The sequence below is a fragment of the Argiope bruennichi genome, chromosome 5, assembly GCF_947563725.1.
Source record: "Argiope bruennichi chromosome 5, qqArgBrue1.1, whole genome shotgun sequence".
NCBI lineage: Eukaryota > Metazoa > Arthropoda > Arachnida > Araneae > Araneidae > Argiope > Argiope bruennichi.
The window spans coordinates 32,611,435-32,631,416 of record NC_079155.1 but is presented as its reverse complement, the minus strand read 5'-3'; the positions used below and the strand labels follow the sequence as shown (position 1 = coordinate 32,631,416).

At 29.6% G+C, this 19,982-nt stretch overlaps 1 protein-coding gene across 1 annotated transcript; it reads right to left on the bottom strand.

The window, feature by feature from the left end:
• Window positions 1-336: 336 nt before the first annotated feature.
• On the bottom strand, window positions 337-18,281 carry LOC129968833 (protein slit-like). The gene is made up of 3 exons (XM_056083110.1): window positions 17,510-18,281; window positions 1,400-1,548; window positions 337-657 (listed from the first exon to the last, which is right to left on the bottom strand). Exons 1-3 carry the CDS (start codon window positions 18,148-18,150, stop codon window positions 506-508), a joined length of 942 nt encoding a protein of 313 aa, XP_055939085.1. The 5' UTR covers window positions 18,151-18,281; the 3' UTR covers window positions 337-505.
• Window positions 18,282-19,982: the final 1,701 nt, after the last annotated feature.

Here is a 19,982-nt window from a genome sequence, read left to right as displayed (position 1 = left end):
TAAGCAAATTGAAAATAGTATTTTTTAAAATTATTTTTTTCTGTTGCGCGTTTATAAATCAAAATATTAAATAATTGTGTAATAAATTGTAAATTATTCTTAAAATTAAAACCATACATCTGCTTTTTGTCTTTCTAAAGAAATTGTTTAAAAACTTGTATATGTGTATTCATTATATTAGTATTCAAAATTATGTGCAATAATATCGCATTTTTCTTCTCGATGGTGGTTTTCAGAAGTTTGAAATGAGGTCACAATCACCCCTGATATATCTTTATACTTTTGCCATTCCCTGGTAATTTGTCAACATCTGTGATAAATAAAAACAATTTTGCATTACAGTCATGATTTTTATTTCAAATCATGTGGTGTTGATGTATCCCAGTTTTCTTTTTTTTTCTCTGTACATTTAAAATGATGACTTTACAAGATCTTATTTTCTAAAGTCAAGATTTACTGATGTTGATGCATATATTCTATTTGAACTCGGACTTCTTTCATGCAATTAAGAACAGTATTCATTCTCATTGAGTTTCATTACTTCTCTAAATTCTTGTGTTGATTTGTCAAAACAGGTTGCCAATACTTTTATTGAACGTCTGCTTTGGAAACTTTTGTTTAACCAGAGAAGATTACAATCACATTGAAGAGGATTTCCTGAAAAAAAAATCAAATAATCACTAACCAATAAAAGAAATGTTATGACAATTTTGATAGTTTATTTTATGTGTTTACTTATTGGCAATGAACAAAACTGTATTAATTAATGGTGAAATAGCCAAAACGTTTTTAAATCAAGAATTTTAATAAACTCTTTCATTCATAATTATTTGGTAATTCGTTTTTTTTTGTTTGTCATTAGCAAACTTTTAGCTTAACTGGATGCCAGTTTAACTTTGGAGGTCTACATGTCATTAGAAATATAATTGAACTATTAGCATGACATCTTTGATAATTAATTGTTGTTTACTATAATCATGGCGTCTTTAGTGACAATTTGTTGGCATGAGAGTTAACATACAAGTAACATTGTTTTAAAGTAACTATTGAAATATTAATCTATATAAAATGTATATTAATATTTTTAATAGAGCTATTTAAATATTAATCAATCCATTGAGTCAATCTTTGCAGATAGTTTCTAACTGAATTCACAATATTTTTAACAATATAAATTTTATTGTAAATCACAATAATTTTTCCTATATCTTTTGCTTTTTATTCTTGTATCAGATAATCAATGAGATATTTTATGCAATATATTATTTTTATTTCAGTTTGTATATAAAAAACATTTTACTTCAAAGAATGGTAAATATAATTGAACTTGAGCATATAAAAGGAATGGGTTAATATAAAGGATATCAAATTTTTTTATATGAAGAATATGTATACTTACTTTCAGCAACCAGATGAACTAAGTGACTTTTTAATGGCATAAATAGCTGTGAGTCTAATGATGAAAACCTGTTGCCGTTTAGCATCAAAACTTCTAATTTGGGCATACCATCAAAAAAGTTGGGTTCCAGTTGAGAAATCAGGGTATTCCTAAAAAATTAAATAGATAAATTTCTGTATTTTTTATTTATTACATTATTACCATAATAGACTAATAAGGAACATCAATTCTTTATTAATGTCTTAATCAGACAATGTCTTGTTAAACACAAGTTACTAAATTCCACTAAGAATTTCATACTTTAGCCTAATTTAGTTAACTATATTGTGCGAGAGTATTTAAACCAATGAAGTTAAGACCATATATTTCATGTTCACATATTTCATTGATAAAATCAAAATCTTGATTTAAACTCTATCACTCAAAAGTCAAAATTAAAATTCTGCCACTAAAACTGTTATGGTCTGTTTGATGAAGAAGTAATGTTATGGAGCCAAGATATTTCTTATGAATGATATTTTTAAATGAATGATTTATAAGTAGTATTTTAAAGGAAATGTCCTTTATCATTCAATGATTTTTAAATCTCATAAGGGGAAAAAAAGCGGGGGGGGGGCATCTATTGCAATTGCAGAAAAATATCTTTTTCAGTTTTCTTGTTTATATCCAAACTCAGAGCAAATATTGTAATATATATATATATATATATATATATATATATATATATATCTGTGTGCAGAATTTTATACATCCGGCTCTTTTTACCAATTTGGTGTAAATACTGAATACCAAATTTAATTCATTTAGCTCGAAGTATTTTTGAGTATCGTGTTCACAGATAGATAGATATGATTCCAAAAAGTGCTTCTCGAATTGAAGAAGGTCTTAAGTCCAAAATCTTGATCTCGAATTTTTTGCCGATTATATTACTTTCCCCTTGTACACTTCTTACAAGAAAGTAATTAAAAAAAGACATAATGTAGCATAATACAACATATGCGTAGGTATTAAATGGTAAATGACAGTGGCATCTCATGAGGTGCTTCTGTTTAGATGGTACATGAAGATAAAGGGCAGAGCCTATATAAAATTGTATATATCTACTAATAATAAAGATGAATGTGTGTGTATATTGACACTCCACCGGCTAGACCATTTCACCTACAGATAACTAAATGTGGCACACATATGCTCTTGGCGATGAGAATATGCATCTCGGAGCAAAATTTTAATTCATTAAAAATTAACTGAAATTTTGATATTTTTTCTTGATAACTTCTGAAAATATTATAACACACAACAATTTTTACATCGCCTTTAAATTGAAAGAAAAAATGATATTTACAATAATACCAATTTTTTGTGTTTATTATTATTTTTTTGGAAATTTAATTGTATTTTACAGCAATATTGACAGCATTGTTGAAGTTAAACTCGAATCCGTTTGATTGTTGCTATCAATATTTCAATCTGTTTTTTTTCATTGTTTATGATTATATATGAGAATTCAACCTATATTTTTTTTCATGCTGAGTCAAATTCAGAGCAAGATATGCTTTTGGTAATTTTTTTATTGCATTTACAATTAAAGGTTTAACTTAAGAATCAACCAGTGGTAAAAAGTTTGTGAAGCATTTCTAAACACTGCGGTTTCTTCTTGTGATATCATTTGATGTATAAATATATTGGCAGAAAATCAATAAAATGCGTAGCACATTAAACAGAACGGTTTGTAGTTTTTAAAATAGGATGAATTATGTGTCTATCAATATTTAAAATCTTTCTGCTGAGGAAGACTATGCTACAGAAAGTATTTGATTGAAATTTTTAGTAATACTTAATTCCAGTGAATTAACTGCTTGTCAGAAGTGACTAGTCACAAATAATAATAAGTGCCACACATGAATATATTATGATTAGAAATTTCAAAATATTTTGTTCGGGAAACTATGAAATCAGTTTACGCATCTGAGTTTTAATTCAATTTTAACACAACCAAGGTTATCTGCTGCCTGAGTAGATGGCAAAAGCGGATAATTGTTAGTAACCTCTGATATTCAGTTAATAATAGTACTCAGTAGCTGATCATATTGATATTTTCTATTTGCGTCTGTAAATTAAATACGGAAATATAAATTTATGAAAAAGTAATTAATGGGTTTAAAAATGCTGTTTAGTTAATTATATTTGACTTATATGTGTTCTGATACCGATTTAGCAAAGTATAAGTTGTATTTTGTCAATCGCTATTAATATAAATATAAAAATTCAAACAGTAGTATGATACTGTAGATACAATTAAAGTTATTTCAAAGATTTTTAGTGTTAAATATGTCTGTCTGTCTGTTTGTCTTCGAATACCAAAACGCTTTGAGCTTGATATATGAAATTTGGTTCATGGCTTTCAAGCCAAATTTGTACGTTTCTATTTGATTCAGAGTGAAAACCATTCAGGGGAATTCTGTCTGTCCGATTGTCCAAATAAAAGTTGTCTTGGTAACTATAAAATGTTGAGAGCTAGAGGGATTTGGTTAATATAGTTTAACATCTAAAGTACAGATATCTACCGAATTCGGAATTAAATCCATCAAACAGTGATTTCACGAGCACGTAAACGGTGTACTCAAAAAACGCAATGACTTAAATATATAAAATTTGGTACATGATTTTGTGATTACATTTGAAGCTCTGTTGAATTTTGTTTTTAATCAGTTGGTAAAAAAAAAGGCATCTAAAACAAATATTTGATGTTTAGGATATCCCCAATCGCAGGCCAGGAATTAATGACCATAACATTACCAAAGATCACGCGATAAATTCATTAAAAATGCTAAATTCACGTCAAAGATCAATATTTTGTAGCTATTATTCACCAGTATCATCTAAAGTATGCAAAAAAAAAAAAAATCATAATTTTATGGAAGAGGAGATATACCTTTATTAGAAAATATGCTAGAAAGTTTTTAGGAAACCACTTCCACTAGCTTTATTTCTTTTCTACCATTGAAGTAATTCTATACATGTATTTCAATTTGTACTTAAAATATTGCACGTATGCAAGAAAATTCAATACACAGTAGAAGAAACAATAGCACCTTTTTAGAAAGTATGGGAGAAAGTTTTGAGAAAACCACTTAACTGGTTTAATCTCCTTTCTACCATTAGCGTAATTTTATATATGTATTCCAATTTGTACTTAAAATTTCCCAAGATACATTGGAGTTTTGAGAAATCCTTAAAGAATGGCATTTTAAAGCATGCTAGGAGAAAAAAAATACCTTGATCCATTTTTTGATAAATATTCACAATTTAAATATTTTTGAATTACATATTAAGTTGCTGTCCTTCATTCGTCTTATTGGAATAGCTGAGGTAGATTTATTGGTATGCAAAATAAGACCTGGCAACTTTAGAATGCATATTTTTTCCAACAGAAATTTTTCATGTTATCGTAGGAAAAACGTAATATATGTCATGCCAAAAATAGTATAGAAAAATTGCAGCAAATTTTGTGATGCCATACAATTAAAAAGCCGAGTAGGGATAAAATTTTACAGTTTGATCATGCAAATTTGTAGTTGTGTAGATTGGCGGGTAATTAAGTAAATTAAATTGTTTGTCATTTAACTTGGAAGAAATATTTTCACAGACCCGATTTCATCTTACATTTTGAGTTATTTAATTTTAAAAAAATGTTCATGCTTTTAATAAGATTAATTTTTATAATTGTTTTTATTGTTGGTTTCTAATTTTATTGAATTGGTGACTCAGTCTCATCTTCGGATAGAGAGAGTTTTAGGTTAGAAAATTCAATTAGAGCAAATATCCTAAGTGAGTAAGGAGCTAGTGAGTGTTAAATATAAAGACAGGAGACAAACATCCTTCCGTTGACGTGGCGTGGAAATTTGGAGAAGAGAAATACTAGGACAGGTGCTGCTCTCGTCTTCTGACCCGGTTCAGAATTACAATATCCATTACCAAAATAACTCTGACATTGTTTTACAAGCTTGTTTTTAATTGATATTATTTAATGTAGCTAAAATGAAACTTTAATATCAAATTTGATTGTATGTTTTGGGATTTTTTTTTTTTTTTTTTTTTTTTTTTTTTTTTTTTTTTTTGCATAAATAATTTGTTTTGGTAACATTTGTGTTTCTATACAGATTTTCTTTATAGAAAATTTTCTTTTGTGGTCAAGTTCAATTTTAATTTTAAAATTTCCATCTGAAGTCAATAAATCTGCATTTATCATACTTAAATTGTCAAATCGACTGTACGATGAAAGCTCTATACAGTGTTTCATTACTTCCAATTAGAGAGTTTTCAATGTAATCCTAATGTATTTATAAACAATTAATATACTAGCTGCCTTCAGAAACCACTTTGTAATTTTTCATGTTAATAGCCTTAATTATGCCAACCAAAAATGCTATCTTAAATTATAATTTCATAATAGAAAAGAATTTTGATTGACTTTGTATAGTTATTCTTGCGAAACGGCTTGATTTTCCAAGTTGTTGAGGTTGGAGATACAGTTTTACTTTGAGTTGTCTAACGAGAATATTTGGGGGGGGGGGTAATCTGTAATTATTAGTGCCATTAATATAAGTGCCACATTATAAGTGCCATTAATGGCTCATGGGCCTTATTGATTGGTACTTTCATACAATATAAAAACTGATTGGTTGACTTTATCAAAACTTTTTTCCACATGTGAAATATATAATGATTTTTTTTAGATTTTTCTCAACTAGAGAACTGGTGATTATTGATGATTTGTCTAGGACTTATGAGTTTTGATAAAAAATGAAATTTAGCAAAATCGGGTAAATGGTTGGGTATGAGGGGGGGGGGCTGGTTCATTAGTTTTCCGAATTATTTTAAATATATAGACATTGGAACATGATTTTGATTCAATGAAAAATATCTTGCACAGAAAAATTTTGTTAAAAAATTGTTGCATTTCACAATGATCTCTCTATAACGATAAAATATATGTAAAAGTACATTATACCATTTATTGGCGAAGTACTCGTAGTTTTTTTTTTTTTTTTTTTTTTTTTGTATCTTGTCACACTACATTTTCTATATTATAATCAGGGAGAAAAAACGCTTTATCGTTCACCTTTTCTCTGTTATAATGCAAAAGAGAAAGACAATTGTTGTATGAAAATATTCTTTTCAAATTTTTCTCTCTGCAAGTGTAAATTATTAGAAATGTTTTCTGTGAAGTTTTCAATAGAAAGTTTTAAACTACATCACAATTACTGCAAACTGTATTCTTCTATATATATAAAGTTTTTTCTAACATTATGAAATATGTATATTTTTTTAATTATCATATAGAACAATACAAAATGTTTTAAGTGTTATTCATTTATTATAGTTTGATTAATGAATAATAATTAAAAAACAAATCTATTAAAAATTTAAGAAAAATCAATGCGGTTTAGATAAAAAAAATAATTCTAATAATTCTAATGAACAGAATGATATTAATGCAAATAAGAAACGGTATAAAAATAACAATAAGTAAAAAAAAAGAAAGAAAGAAAGAAACTTATTCGAAAATATGATACAAGAGTAAAAAACATCAAGTGGCAATATATGATAGAACAAATAATAGAACAAAAATAACAAATAAGGAAAAAAATTAATTTCGAAGTAATTGTTGTTATTATTGCTTATCAGCCTTGAATTGAACGCCAATTCCAACCACGTACAAGAGATTGGGGAAAGAGGGATGCAGTAGCTTTTAGTAGGAGGCCCTTGAGCACCCGAGGGCAGAAGTCTGACTTCTAGCTCATTTGAAGATGACACTCACACAATCGCTTGTGCAAGCTCTTTTTATAGGGAGGGGGCGTATTTCACACACCTCACAGATAGAACATAGGGTAAAGAACAACCCTGCCCGAACCAAAACTCGAACCCGAGACGAAGCGTTACCCAAAATAATTATTCTTTAGGCTAAGGCCCAAAACTAAACTAATAAAATAATAAAAGAAATTTGACTGGCCCGATATCCTGAAACACGAACATTAAATATTCGAAAACATCATTGCGAATATTTTAATGAATTATTTTAATTCCAACGATTTCAGAATAAACAATTTTTGGTCCTTTTTTCCCGATATTTTTGGAATAAAAATTTGGCACAAAAGTGTTGTTTTAGTAACATGGATCAAATACTAAATTTTATTTATTTAAGTCATTAGATTTTTGAGTTATCGCGTTTACGTGCATGAGAATGTGCAGATCGATTGACGATTAACCCTAAAACAGATTTCATTCAATATCTGATAAAAAAAAACTACTCATTAGATGCTAAAACTATGTATCCAATTTCATGTCTCAACATCATTATATTTCGTTTACGTGCATACGAAATTACAAGCTGATAGACTATCAGCTCTTACAAATTTTAATTCATTTTTTTTTTTTATCAAACTACACTTTAGATACTAAGACTGTGTACAGTTACAGTTATCTGAATCGGTGCGTTTTTGAGCAATCACGCTTACGTGCATGTGAAAGTACAGACGGACAGACGCTCTACCTACAGACGGATTTGATTCAAAATTCGATATGAATCGATAAATGCGTAGATGCGTATCCGTATGTGATAACATCTAATGAGATGTTAAACGTTTGAACCAATTTTTAGCTATCTAGATTTTTGCATTTTGTATTTATTGTGTTCAATTATACTTGAACAATTAGATTCCTATGAATGGATTCAAAATTTGAAAGAAGTCAACGACCGTACGAAAAGATCATAAATTACATTTCACTCGCTAGTGTTCATAGACAGTGTTATTATCGTGTTCATAGACAGACAGAACTCCAATACCGTTTTTTGGACCCAAAGAGGTTTGAAACGAGGATATTCGCCAAACTATCGTTTCGAATTTTTCGACGGCAATTTTTCTTTTCATCGTTCGTACACGAGAAAGTCAAAGAGAATTGAAAATAGAATGTTGCTTGGAGATATTTGAGATGCATGTATTAGAAATTAAGACTTGCAAATCTGACTTTTTCAAGAGAAATACAATCTTTATACATATATATATGTTCAGTACTTTGCTACCAACGCGCCAAGTTGGCAAGCGCCCATTCTAGGGTTGCTCCTTTTTTGCAACTGCGCGGGTCATGACCCGCCAGAACCTTTTAGAACTCGGGAGGCGATGCTTACCGTTGGTAGCGGGGTGACTCCATGCCCCTTCTCACAGAAATAAACCGCATTTTATAGAAGCATCATTTCATCACTTATAGCTACACCACAATTCCTTAGTTTATTTTAATTAGTTACACCGCATTATTTAGTTCATTTCACAATCCCAATTGTGGAACCATCATCGGCCTCCACAACAATATATATAAAAACGTTTTTTAAATTAAATTATTGAGATAGAAATGTAATTTTTTAAATATAAATAAATACATAATGCAAACTTATGTTATGCAAAATATTAATATATATAAATACAAATCCTAATTTATAATGGAAATGTTTATTGCCTCATCTTAGGCGAATTTTGATTGTTTTTGATTAAATCAATAGACGTGTTTTCACTCTGTATATTAGAATCAGTAAAAAGGTATCTGTTAAAAGTATAATGCTACTTAGTTATAAGAATAGTAAATATTATTTAAATTAATGCTACAACAGAATGCATATTTATCTAAAATGTTTTCAGAAAATATCACTTTTTTTTTCGAGACCAATGGTAGGAGCAGTGGATGCGGCGAAATTTTACATTAAATAATAGTACTTTGAACTTGCTTGATGAGCCATGTATAGTGAATTATAGAAAACAAGCACATGATAATGCTGTTATTATGGCTGGAAGGCATTTGGAAGTTTAGCAAAAGTAAGGGAAATAAATCCTTAATTTGAATTTGTCCTTTGTTCAAATCATGCGTTAAAATATAGTTCGTTTACAAGCTGAAGAGAGTTCAGTAAACATTTTCAGTTTATTAGAACACTGATGATCATTTTTTTTTACCATGTCAACACATCGTTGGGAATTTCTGACGACATCTACAGGCAAAAGTTTAAAAAAGGTTCAGTATACATTGTGGAACGACTGCAAGAGATACCATAAACATAACATTGTATTATAACAAAAAAATTTTGGTCACACTGGAAAAACAAATAGAGACAGAAAAAAGCTTAAACATAAGAATAGATGCAAGAACTTTGCGAGTTAAAATGCAGTCATTTTCCTTTCTTTGTTTCTTGGGACTCTGGCAACCTGTGATACGAGAAGTGAATAATATACAAAAATATTTACAAATAAAGGAACTCAGTAAAAAAAAAAAAAAAAAAAAAAAAAAATGCGTTCAGAAAGTTAGTGTTTTGCAGACGTTTCTAATAAAGAAACGATAGGAACTGACAGACTGCGCGATAAGTTATGCAGAACACATTTGAGAAGACATTGGATTTTCATGATTTTTCCTCAGAGGTGCAAAATGAGAATGTATATTTTTGACAACGGAGATGCCAACTTGTCATTGGAAATTGTTTTCTAATTTAAATGGAATAATTGTAGAAATTTGTGAGAGGTTTTTCAGAGGTGTCAGAGATAGGTTTCGGAAATTTGTGAGAAAATGTGCCTATCCAAACTGGTTATACGATATTGAATGCAATCTAGACTACGCAACTGCCGAGACTGACGACCAGGCCTTTAAGTTCGAAACAAGTTCCACTACGGGCTTTCATAGCTGCCATAGGCCACGAAAATAGATAAATTAACGTGAACTTACTTCCCACTTCAAGTTAGAAGACTGTATCCAATATCATAATAATTTTTCGAATATATTCTCACAATTTCCATAAACAATGTTAGCTGTGGAAGAAACTTTGCAGAACTGAAGTTCGTCAAAAATAATTTAAGATCAACAATAAATACTTGAGTAATAAGTATAATCTAGCTATCTCGTCTATTGAGAAAAATGGGATGCTACAGAATAAAACACTTTACTGTTAAAAGAAGTTGACGAATAAAGTTTTAGTTAAAGGCAGAAGGTTTATTTTTTTAATTCTATTAATTTTGTTAATAAAAAAAATATATATCGTAATTGTATTATTCTAATTCTAATTTATTCTATTCATTGTTATTCGTAATGTTTAATTTTATGTAATAATAGCATGTAAACAAATATCGTAAATATTGATATGTGTCTATAGAATATCATGTCCTTTATTGATATTTATATATATAATATCAATTAATGGCATGCACGTAAGAATTTTTATAACAAATGTGCTTATTATATTATGAAATATGCATAAACATACATGACTTCTTTATTTGTACCTTGCACATTACGCTATAAAAAAATTATTCCTTCCAAAAGTTCTTTAGAATTTCTATACATTTTGGATTTAAATACCTAAATAAGCTGGCGGCAAGTTTGGTCAACACGCCGGCCAGCTAAAAATCACGTTACTCGACTTTTCGAGACTAAGACAGAACATTATTTCTAGAAAATGAGCACACATTTAATTAAATATTAGAGATATATTCTACAGGTTCATAACTCCAGGATGATTTCACATAACTAAATAAAATTGATATTTGCGATAAATTTTGATAGAATTTTAAAATATGGGATCAAAATTGGATGTTGGTTGAAACACATTATTCTAAACTTTAGAGAACATTATTTCCTTTCAAATAGTATATTTTGATTTAATGTATTTTTTATATTGACGGGGACTGACTGACGGGAATTCTCATCTATTTTTCATTTCAGTATTGAAGACCAGAGAGATGACTATGCTCAGGTTCGACAGTTTATACTTCACGATGTTTTCCATATTAGAAATCAGACTACTGTGTAAAGATAAGTTAATAATGATTACAGAACTAGTTAAAAATTAGAAAAAATTTAAAAATTTCTAAAAAAAAAAAAAACATCCATTTTTTAACCCTACCCTTATTACAGGAAACGGACTTTCTTGGTAATTAGTTATCATTAAAGTAATAATGTTTCCTCTAATATATTGATATGGTATATAATTAAGGTAAAGATAAACTTATTCACATATAGTAATAAATGAATTTAGTCTAGTTATTGAAATAGTAAAGACAATTCACAAATTTAACATGACCGATGCTATATTTTTGTAAATTTAATAAAATACGCAGATAGCACAGAATGTCGTACAATATTGTATAATATAGGGCTATATCATATTATATAATTCAATATTTAACAATATTATACAATATTATGATATCATTCAGCGTTGTACAATATATGGGTGCCACTGGGGTTATACCAGTGTGAAATAAAGGATGTCCATTCAAATCGTGGCTCAAGAGCTCAGTTCTAAACAGTCAGAAATAAATATTGACTTCCATTTGCAAAAATGCATAAAATGACGTCAAGAATTATATTTTATGCTCTTTGGGAGAATGAAATATATTGTTAAAAATTACGATGACTAAATTTTTATAATATATACCCACCCTGTTTGTTATATTTTATAAAATATTTTTGACACACTAACATTCAAAAAAAAAGTTTCGGATTTCTACGAACGAAATGGCCGTGTTATGTCGTTTTGAATTATTTTTATTATTTTAGGTTATTTATCTAATAAAAAGCCGAATTAAGGAATTCACACTCTAAAATGGTATAAAATAATGATATTCCTATATATGAAATGCTCTGTACGAGAAATCAGCCCTGTTATATTAGGATGTATTTTCCATTTTATCAAAGTTATGGAATCAATCAGAATATCAAAAAACAGGGGAGGGGATAAAGAGAAAAAAATGCAAAAAAAATGATGAGTTGTATGTAATATTTCAGAGTCCAGGTTGAACTTTGTTATGTTCCAAAGATGGTTCTGTTTTTATTTTCTCAATAGCGATTGCTCGATCCAAAGCTGAAATCACTTTCTCACGTAGCAGTTGTTTTTTCTTTCACTTGTTTTTGACCTACATTTCAGTTTGAAAATATTATAAAAGAAACAGTAAAAACAGATGAAAAGATTATCACTACATCTCTGAGATGGATCAAGATGATAAATTAATATAAATTATAAACGTCAGCTGAAGATGTTTTCAGTGTTTTTGAGAAAGAATTAAAAAATCAAATTATTGTTTTCAATTGATAACGATGTGCAATGAAAACGAATCGATCGTGAAAATGATATTGGACCAAGGACTATATTACCCTCAAGGTTGCTGTTACGTCATTCTGAGTTTATGGAAGTAATCTTTCAAGGTAATTTAAAATGTTAGCGTCAGCTTAAGTAAAGTTTTTACTTCTACTTTCATTTCATTGCCAGAAATGTATTTTGTTTATAAATTATTATTGTTTGTTTTGTTTTATTTTTCGGCCCTTCATTTGATTATTAAAACTAAAAAACTTACTTTTTTATTTTCTCTTATACGAAATACATAGAGAGAACTTATTATAAACGTCAAAAGAATCGAATTCGAGATTTCGACAGATTTCTACGTTTCAGACCTCAGTGAGTCCGAAAAACACATTTTTGGAATTATGTCTGTAGAACGAAATAACTCAGAAGCACTTTGAGCTAGGTGGATTAAATGTTGTATATGAACTTTACATCAAATTTATGTATGAATACCAAACTTTGAACAAAATGCATTCACAAGAAGTTTATCTGACTGGCTGGCTGAGAAAAGTGAATACCGTAACTGCAAAATTTAAAAAAGCTTGATGGATAAAATTTGGTACATATTTAAAATGTAGATTCGTATAGTAGTGATAGTATAGTATAAAATGAAGATCCATATAAAAAAATATACCTCAAATAGGCAATGGTTTAGATAAATTAATAAAGTTGGGAATTCCAAGTCAAACAGCTTAGCTTGCAGAACACCAAGAAGTACACTTTCCTTTATTTGTTAGTATAAATTTCAAATAAACAATATCGTTAAAACATGTTGGGAAAAAAAGTAATGATTCAAAATTTAGCCTTTAATACTCGAGATTTCAAATATCCCAGGTGATTAATGTCCTAACCAGTTTGAATAGTCGGAATTCCGCTGGTTCAAAACTTTTTTGAAAAAAATTTGATTTAGTATTCAAATTTCTCTTATCAAAATTTTGTTCGCGTATGATCCGCGTGAAGAAAAACTTTAATTGATATTTCCCATTTTTAAAAGCAAATGTATTTTTAGGAATTCAATTTTGTAATATAAAAAATTCTCATCGAGGCCAAATTATGGCGACATTTATTTAAAAAAAATATTATTCATAGCAAATTCTAACAATTAACTGCAACTGCTATGCTATCTTCAATAGAAGTTTCAAGTTTTGTAAAATTCAAGTTTTTTAATATATATAGTATATATATATATATGTAACCTTATTTTATGTGAAGCATGATGCAGTTTGAAGACAGTGAAGAGACTTTTTATCTTTTTTAATTCTTTTAATATCCATCGGGAAAGCATAATTTATTTACAGGCAGAAACGCGGACAAGACGTCCGCCACAGCGCAGTACAAAAGCCGGAGTGGGGAAGAAGGGCCGAAATAAATTATCCCTCGCCTTATATAGCCTTAGATTTTGATAGGGAAAATATTTATCCACAGTGCTAATATATTATTAAGATTCTGATAGGGATTTCTGACGCATGTCAATCACATGTAAGGGAAACACAGGGATCTTTTAAGAAAGAATGTGCTTACTGGACATTTTTTACCCCTTCACGCCGAGAGTGTGAAAGTATCGGCGTCTAACTGATTCAGCAGTTTTATAAAGCTTATCTTGAATTAATTAAGTAGAGAAAGTGGAATTGGATCACGAAATAAGAGAATATTTTTAGAATGAAGTTACTATGGGCTACATTAAGATAAAATCTTGGAAATTAATTAAATTGAAATTAGAGTTAAAATATCATTACATATATATACATATATAGCAATTTGAATATTCTGAAACAGGCACCTTATAACAGCTACAACATTTCCATCAATCATTTTGAATAAAATAAACAAAAGAATAATTCTTTAGCTTCGTCAATCTATTGATAAAATTCTGAAGTGTGCTGATTTTTATAATTTAAAGAAAGATTCATAGGCAAAAGGAATTTCCAAAAGGGAAATAGATTTACAGAAAGCTCTAGAAATGTTTTACCATTTATTAGCTGCCTTTGGTGGCTAACTGTTTATCTGCGATATTAATAGTATAAATTTCGTAATATCAATCAACTTTTATGAACTAGAATTAAGAATTTTATAACAATTTCCATTCAATATCAAATAAAAATAGTATTTTGAATTATACTTCTACAATAAACATAAAGCATTCCGAATGATTTTCTATGCACACAAAGTGATGAGGTTTAACTATTCTATAAAACGACGAAATCGGGCTAATTGTTGAAGTTTGGGATTGTGGTTTCTGTCGAGAATCAATAGTAAAGAAGGTTTTTGAAGATTTCTTTCGAAAATGACTGGGGGGTGGGGGTGGAAGAGGGAATAAGCGACCACTGATAACGCTCATGAAATAAAAATTATCGAAATCGGAAAAGTGGTTGAATATGGGAAACTAGCACTTTGATTTTCCTATTTATTTTAAATATATTGGCATTATTGCTATAAATGATATAAAGAAATTTCACTCGATTAAATTATAGTTATTTTATGATGCTTTCAGAATTTTTAAAAATCATTTACAATAAGCGCTGTAATGAGAATATTACCAGGTAATACCGGATAATTGAGGCACGAAATCGTCTTTACTTTCTAGTATACGTTGTATAGAGAAAGTATAATAATTGTCGAAAAATACGAATTCGAGATTTTAAATTTTCACGTTTTATACCTCCTTAAGTTCAAAAAACACACTTTTGGGAAAAAATGTCCACCTATCTGTGACAAATATAATTCAAAACATCTATTATCTCAAAACATCTACATGCTTTGAGATAGATGGATTAAATTTAGTATAAGGTCTTTATACCAAATTTGTAGATTTCTATCAAATTTTAAATAAAATCAGCTCAGAGCAAGTCTGTCTGTTCAAATATAATTTAACACGATAACTAGAAAACGAAAAGAGCTAGATAAATAAAATTCGATATATAGAATTAGCATATATAGCCTAGAGAAAACCTTCAAATTTTGAGCCAAATCCAATAAAGAATTGACCGTCTGTTCGGTCTGCACTTTCAGAAACATGTGAATGTGATAACTCAAAGACGCAGTGACCTAAATATGTTTAATTTGGAATGGTATTTTGTAACTACAATTTAGTTCAGTGTCAAATTTTTGTTGCAATCGGTTGGGAAAAACGCTTCTAAAACAGGAATTCGATTATCGGATACTATTAACCGCATGTATCCGATAATCGAATTAATTACCCACCGCAAGGATTAATAGCCAAATAACTCGCCAAGGATGGCACGATAAATTCAGTAAAAACGCTGCATTCAAACCAAAGGTTAATATTTCGTAACTATCGCTCTCCAATGCCATGCAAGGTGTTCTCTGGGATCACACCTTTATTAGAAAAAAAGCATGTGAGAAAATTTTGAGATCACTTCTGTTGGTTATTTCCTTGCATACGAACTATACAAAAAGAAAATATTGCAATTGTCAAAAAATTCGGAATCGAGAATCTGACTATTCTCCATATTTCAAATCCTCCTAAATCCGATTTTTTTTTTTTTTTTTTTTTTTGTAATTATGTCTGTTTGTCTGATATGATAACTCCAAAATACTTTAAGACAGACAGACGAACTTTGGTATATGGAATTGCGCCAAATGCCTATCAAATTTTGAATAAAATCTATTAAGAAGAAATATGAAAATCCGAGTACAAGCGAACACAATTGCTTCACATTTTTAAGAACTAGACGGACAAAATTTGATATACAAATTAGGAATCTAATTTGTAGGTTGGTATTTGAATCAAATCCATCGAAAACTTAGACGTCTGTCAGCCATACTTTTGCAGCATGTGACAGCTGTAACTGAAAAATGCAATGGTGTAGATAAATGAAATTCGGTACATGGTTTTTGGCATTAAATTGGGACTTCTTATAAAATTTTGAATCTTATCCGTCATAGGGTTAAGCGTCTGTTCGTTTTCTCTTTCGGATGCAAGTAAATGTGATGATTGACCAACGTAATGGTTTAAATAAACGAAATTTGGTATGTCATTTTATTATTAAAATGGTAGCTTTGCTTGCAAATTTTGGCATTAGTTCAGATAAAAGAAGGTGCACAAAATGCATATTTTTCGTAGCCCAAAACTCATATGTATGGAATTCTGAAAATAAAAATCTGATCACTCATGATATTCAGAGCTTTGCCCGAAATCCACAATTTTATGTGAGGAGAAAATGCATAAAATCTTTATTATGCATGAAAAGAATGAAAATATTATTTATAACTTTGCCAAATGAAAATATCGTTTTGAATTATACTTTCAAAATAAATATATTCTTTATGCGCTTAAAATAGTGAGTTTAACTATTCAATAAGACGACGAAATTAGACAAGTTGTTGAAGTTAAGGGTTGTGATCTCTGTCGTGTATCAACAGTGAAGATTTTTTTAAGACTTCTCTCGAAAATGGCGGAAGTGGGGGGGTGGGGGTGGAGAAGAAAAGGTCATTGATAACTTATCTGATCATGCGTTATTTTATATATCTTATTATACGAGTGTTTCTATCTGTTTGCTTTATACCATAAGTGAACAATTCTATTAATGCACTGGCACATGGTATAGTTAGTAGAAAGGGCATTAAAATGATATTGAAAAATTATAAGGCAATTTTTGATTGAAATTCAAAACAAAGTATATTAAGTTAATTAGGTAGGCTTGGTTATTAAAAATCTTAGAAAGTAAGTTTCGTTTTTAAGTTAGTTTTTAATATTTGCTATCATATCTGGATTTCTGATTTATTGTCTTTTAAGTTTTCTCCATTATATGAGCTTCGTCATATTTAATTACTTACATATTCTAATGTTTATATTATTTTAATATATTTTTCTCTTAGTGAATTTCAATGGTTCCTACAAGTTGGGCTAAAATCAATGCAAAAGATGGCATGCTATTTGGATCAAAAGAGCAAGAAACCAGAAGAACTATCAAACAGCTTAGCATACTTACCCAACGATGAAAGTATGCAGCTGTGGCAACTCTGCTGGAAGAGAATCTCTTGGAAATTCACTTAGGGGCATATCAGCAATGAATACATAACGCAGATTTTTCAGGTGACTCATGGCTCCTGACTCTAGCCTGGTTGTCCCAGTTTTCCTGATATCCAAATACTCCACGCTGTCGGACACACCCTTAAAGTTCTGACCAATGGTACGCATCATAGTAAAGTCACTGACTTTTATCGACTTAAGTACTTGAGCTCCTTTCAACTGCGGCCACGGATTGTCTCTAATCTTCAAAGATTCGAATACAACCTCGTTCAGCTTGGGCCAAACTAGAGGGGTTGTCTTTTGCAGACGTCCGAGATTGCAGTTTGTGAGGCGCAAAGATGAAACAGTCCTAATTGACGGGGGTAGTTCTTCTAGATCTACATATTCTAATTGAAGATTCCAAATATCTGTAGGCCTTATTGCTTCCAGAGCTGAGATAATTTTCTGATTTTGTGCTGGACCCGTACATTGGACCATCAGGCCATCTTGTGCCTCACTGCATATGCAAGGTGTGTCAGCATCCCACTGCGGGCAGGTACCGGCAGCAAAAGCCACGACAGTCCATAATAAACAGACAGCAAAAGTGCTAATGTTATTCATTGAAAACTGGAGAAGGGTTCGCTGCTGTCTTGGTTTTCTGACAGAGAATCAGATTCGAATGCCGGAGATTGCCAGAAGTTGTTTGGCACGTCTTACCCGGTCGGAAGCGAACGCTTGAAAGGCCTTAAGTAGATTTCTGTTTGCACGTGTCTCATTTTTATGAACTTGGCAACGGCCTTTGAGCCCTGGATCTCATCAGATATGCGCTTTTATGATTTTGTTTGTTTTCTTTTTTTTCTTTCCGTGCTTCTTCGAAAGTAAGAACTCGATAAGATCTATTTTAAGCACCTCGTTTTTTCCCAATCGATCTCTGTTGTGTAATTGGTTAATAGTTTAATGGGGTCTTTTTGTTATTTGATCTTGAACTGCTGGACATTTAATTGATTTCTTAAGAAAATATTGCAACAGCATTTGAATAATAGATTTAATGAGAAATGCCAAGCAATGTAATTTTTCCACTGTTCATTAAATAAAATATATTACTTAAATAAATCTTTTATATTGTGTTTTAAACTGCAAACTTAAGTAATTTCGTAGAAAGAAATAGTTTGAAAATATTGTTAATGATAGAATTTTAGAGAGTTCTGAACAATATTAAGATTGAGAAATTAAGTTATTTGATTTGAATATTATAGCACGCTCAAAATATATTTAAATCCCTTTCTGGCAAATATTCATTGCCCTTTTGTTATCCAATAATCACAGTAATTCCAAATTCACCAACAAATAGATTACTAAATTTGGCAGACATAGCAATTTTATTTTATGTCAAAAAAAGCTATCTTAGTATTGGCAACTATTCATTAAGACTGCAAGCTACCCTCGAGACCAATTTTTGAATAATTAAATTTTTTACAACTTTTTATTATTTTTAAATGCATTGTCAGTTTTTTAAATAAATATATATATATATTTTGAGTAACAGAGGAATTTGTAATAAATTTTAATGAAGTTTGACCAAAATGGTTAACATTTCAGGATAATTGTAATGCCACAATCGTAATGCTCTATGCACAGAACCCAAAACGTAAGAAAAAGTTTGAAATGAAAGTAAATTAAAAAAGAACATTTCTGTACATTTGCATTTTTCTCTTTATTTTGCAACTGAATTTTGATATAAACTCTATAAATAAAAAAAATAAAAATTTCATAAATTGCAAATTTTTGCTTCATTTTATTGCCTATATTAATTGAAACTTATACTTCAATTTTCAGGCAATTAATTCCTTTAGGTTTTGAGTTATCATGTTAATGATAAGAGATATTTTTTATGAAGAAATTTTGTGAAAATTGCGTTAAATAATTTCCTTTAATAGAAAAACATGGTTCCTGTGATACAGGAGCTTAAAATTTCCTACAACAATAGATCTGAGCTTTATTTCTTTCTTATTCCGTTAGGCAAACAGGTTTTATGTTGAGTGTTTTCTTTTGGCGGATAAGGCCATTTACAATCATTAATTTGCTAATTTTCAATTATTGGCAATCCATTTAGTTTGTAACTTTAAACTGTTTCAAACCTCTAATACGACTTTATAATCCTAAATAAACTAAAATACAAATATAAATACCTCTAAGTACAGTAAATTTAACTCTTCAATGTTTTTGATTTCTATAACATGCCATTAAAATATTAATTTGTTTCTATTTTGAGTTTTACTGTGCAAACATTTACACAGTAATTTCGATAGCACAATTTTAATTAGTGGGAATGGTCCTCCCAACACTTTCTCGCATATAGTCAAATAAAGATGTTATTCCAGAGAACGCCTTACATAGCTTTGGCGTAGGCTAGTTAAGAAATATAACTTTTACTTGATTTATCGTGTCAACCT

Coding starts and splice junctions, on each gene's coding strand:
- LOC129968833 (XM_056083110.1), bottom strand. CDS start 18,150: ATGAATAACATTAGCACTTTTGCTGTCTGTTTATTATGGACTGTCGTG. Junction 1,549..17,509: donor CTGCATACTTTCATCGTTGG/GTAAGTATGCTA, acceptor TTAATTTTTTAG/GAATACCCTGATTTCTCAAC. Junction 658..1,399: donor AGTTCATCTGGTTGCTGAAA/GTAAGTATACAT, acceptor TTTTTTTTTCAG/GAAATCCTCTTCAATGTGAT.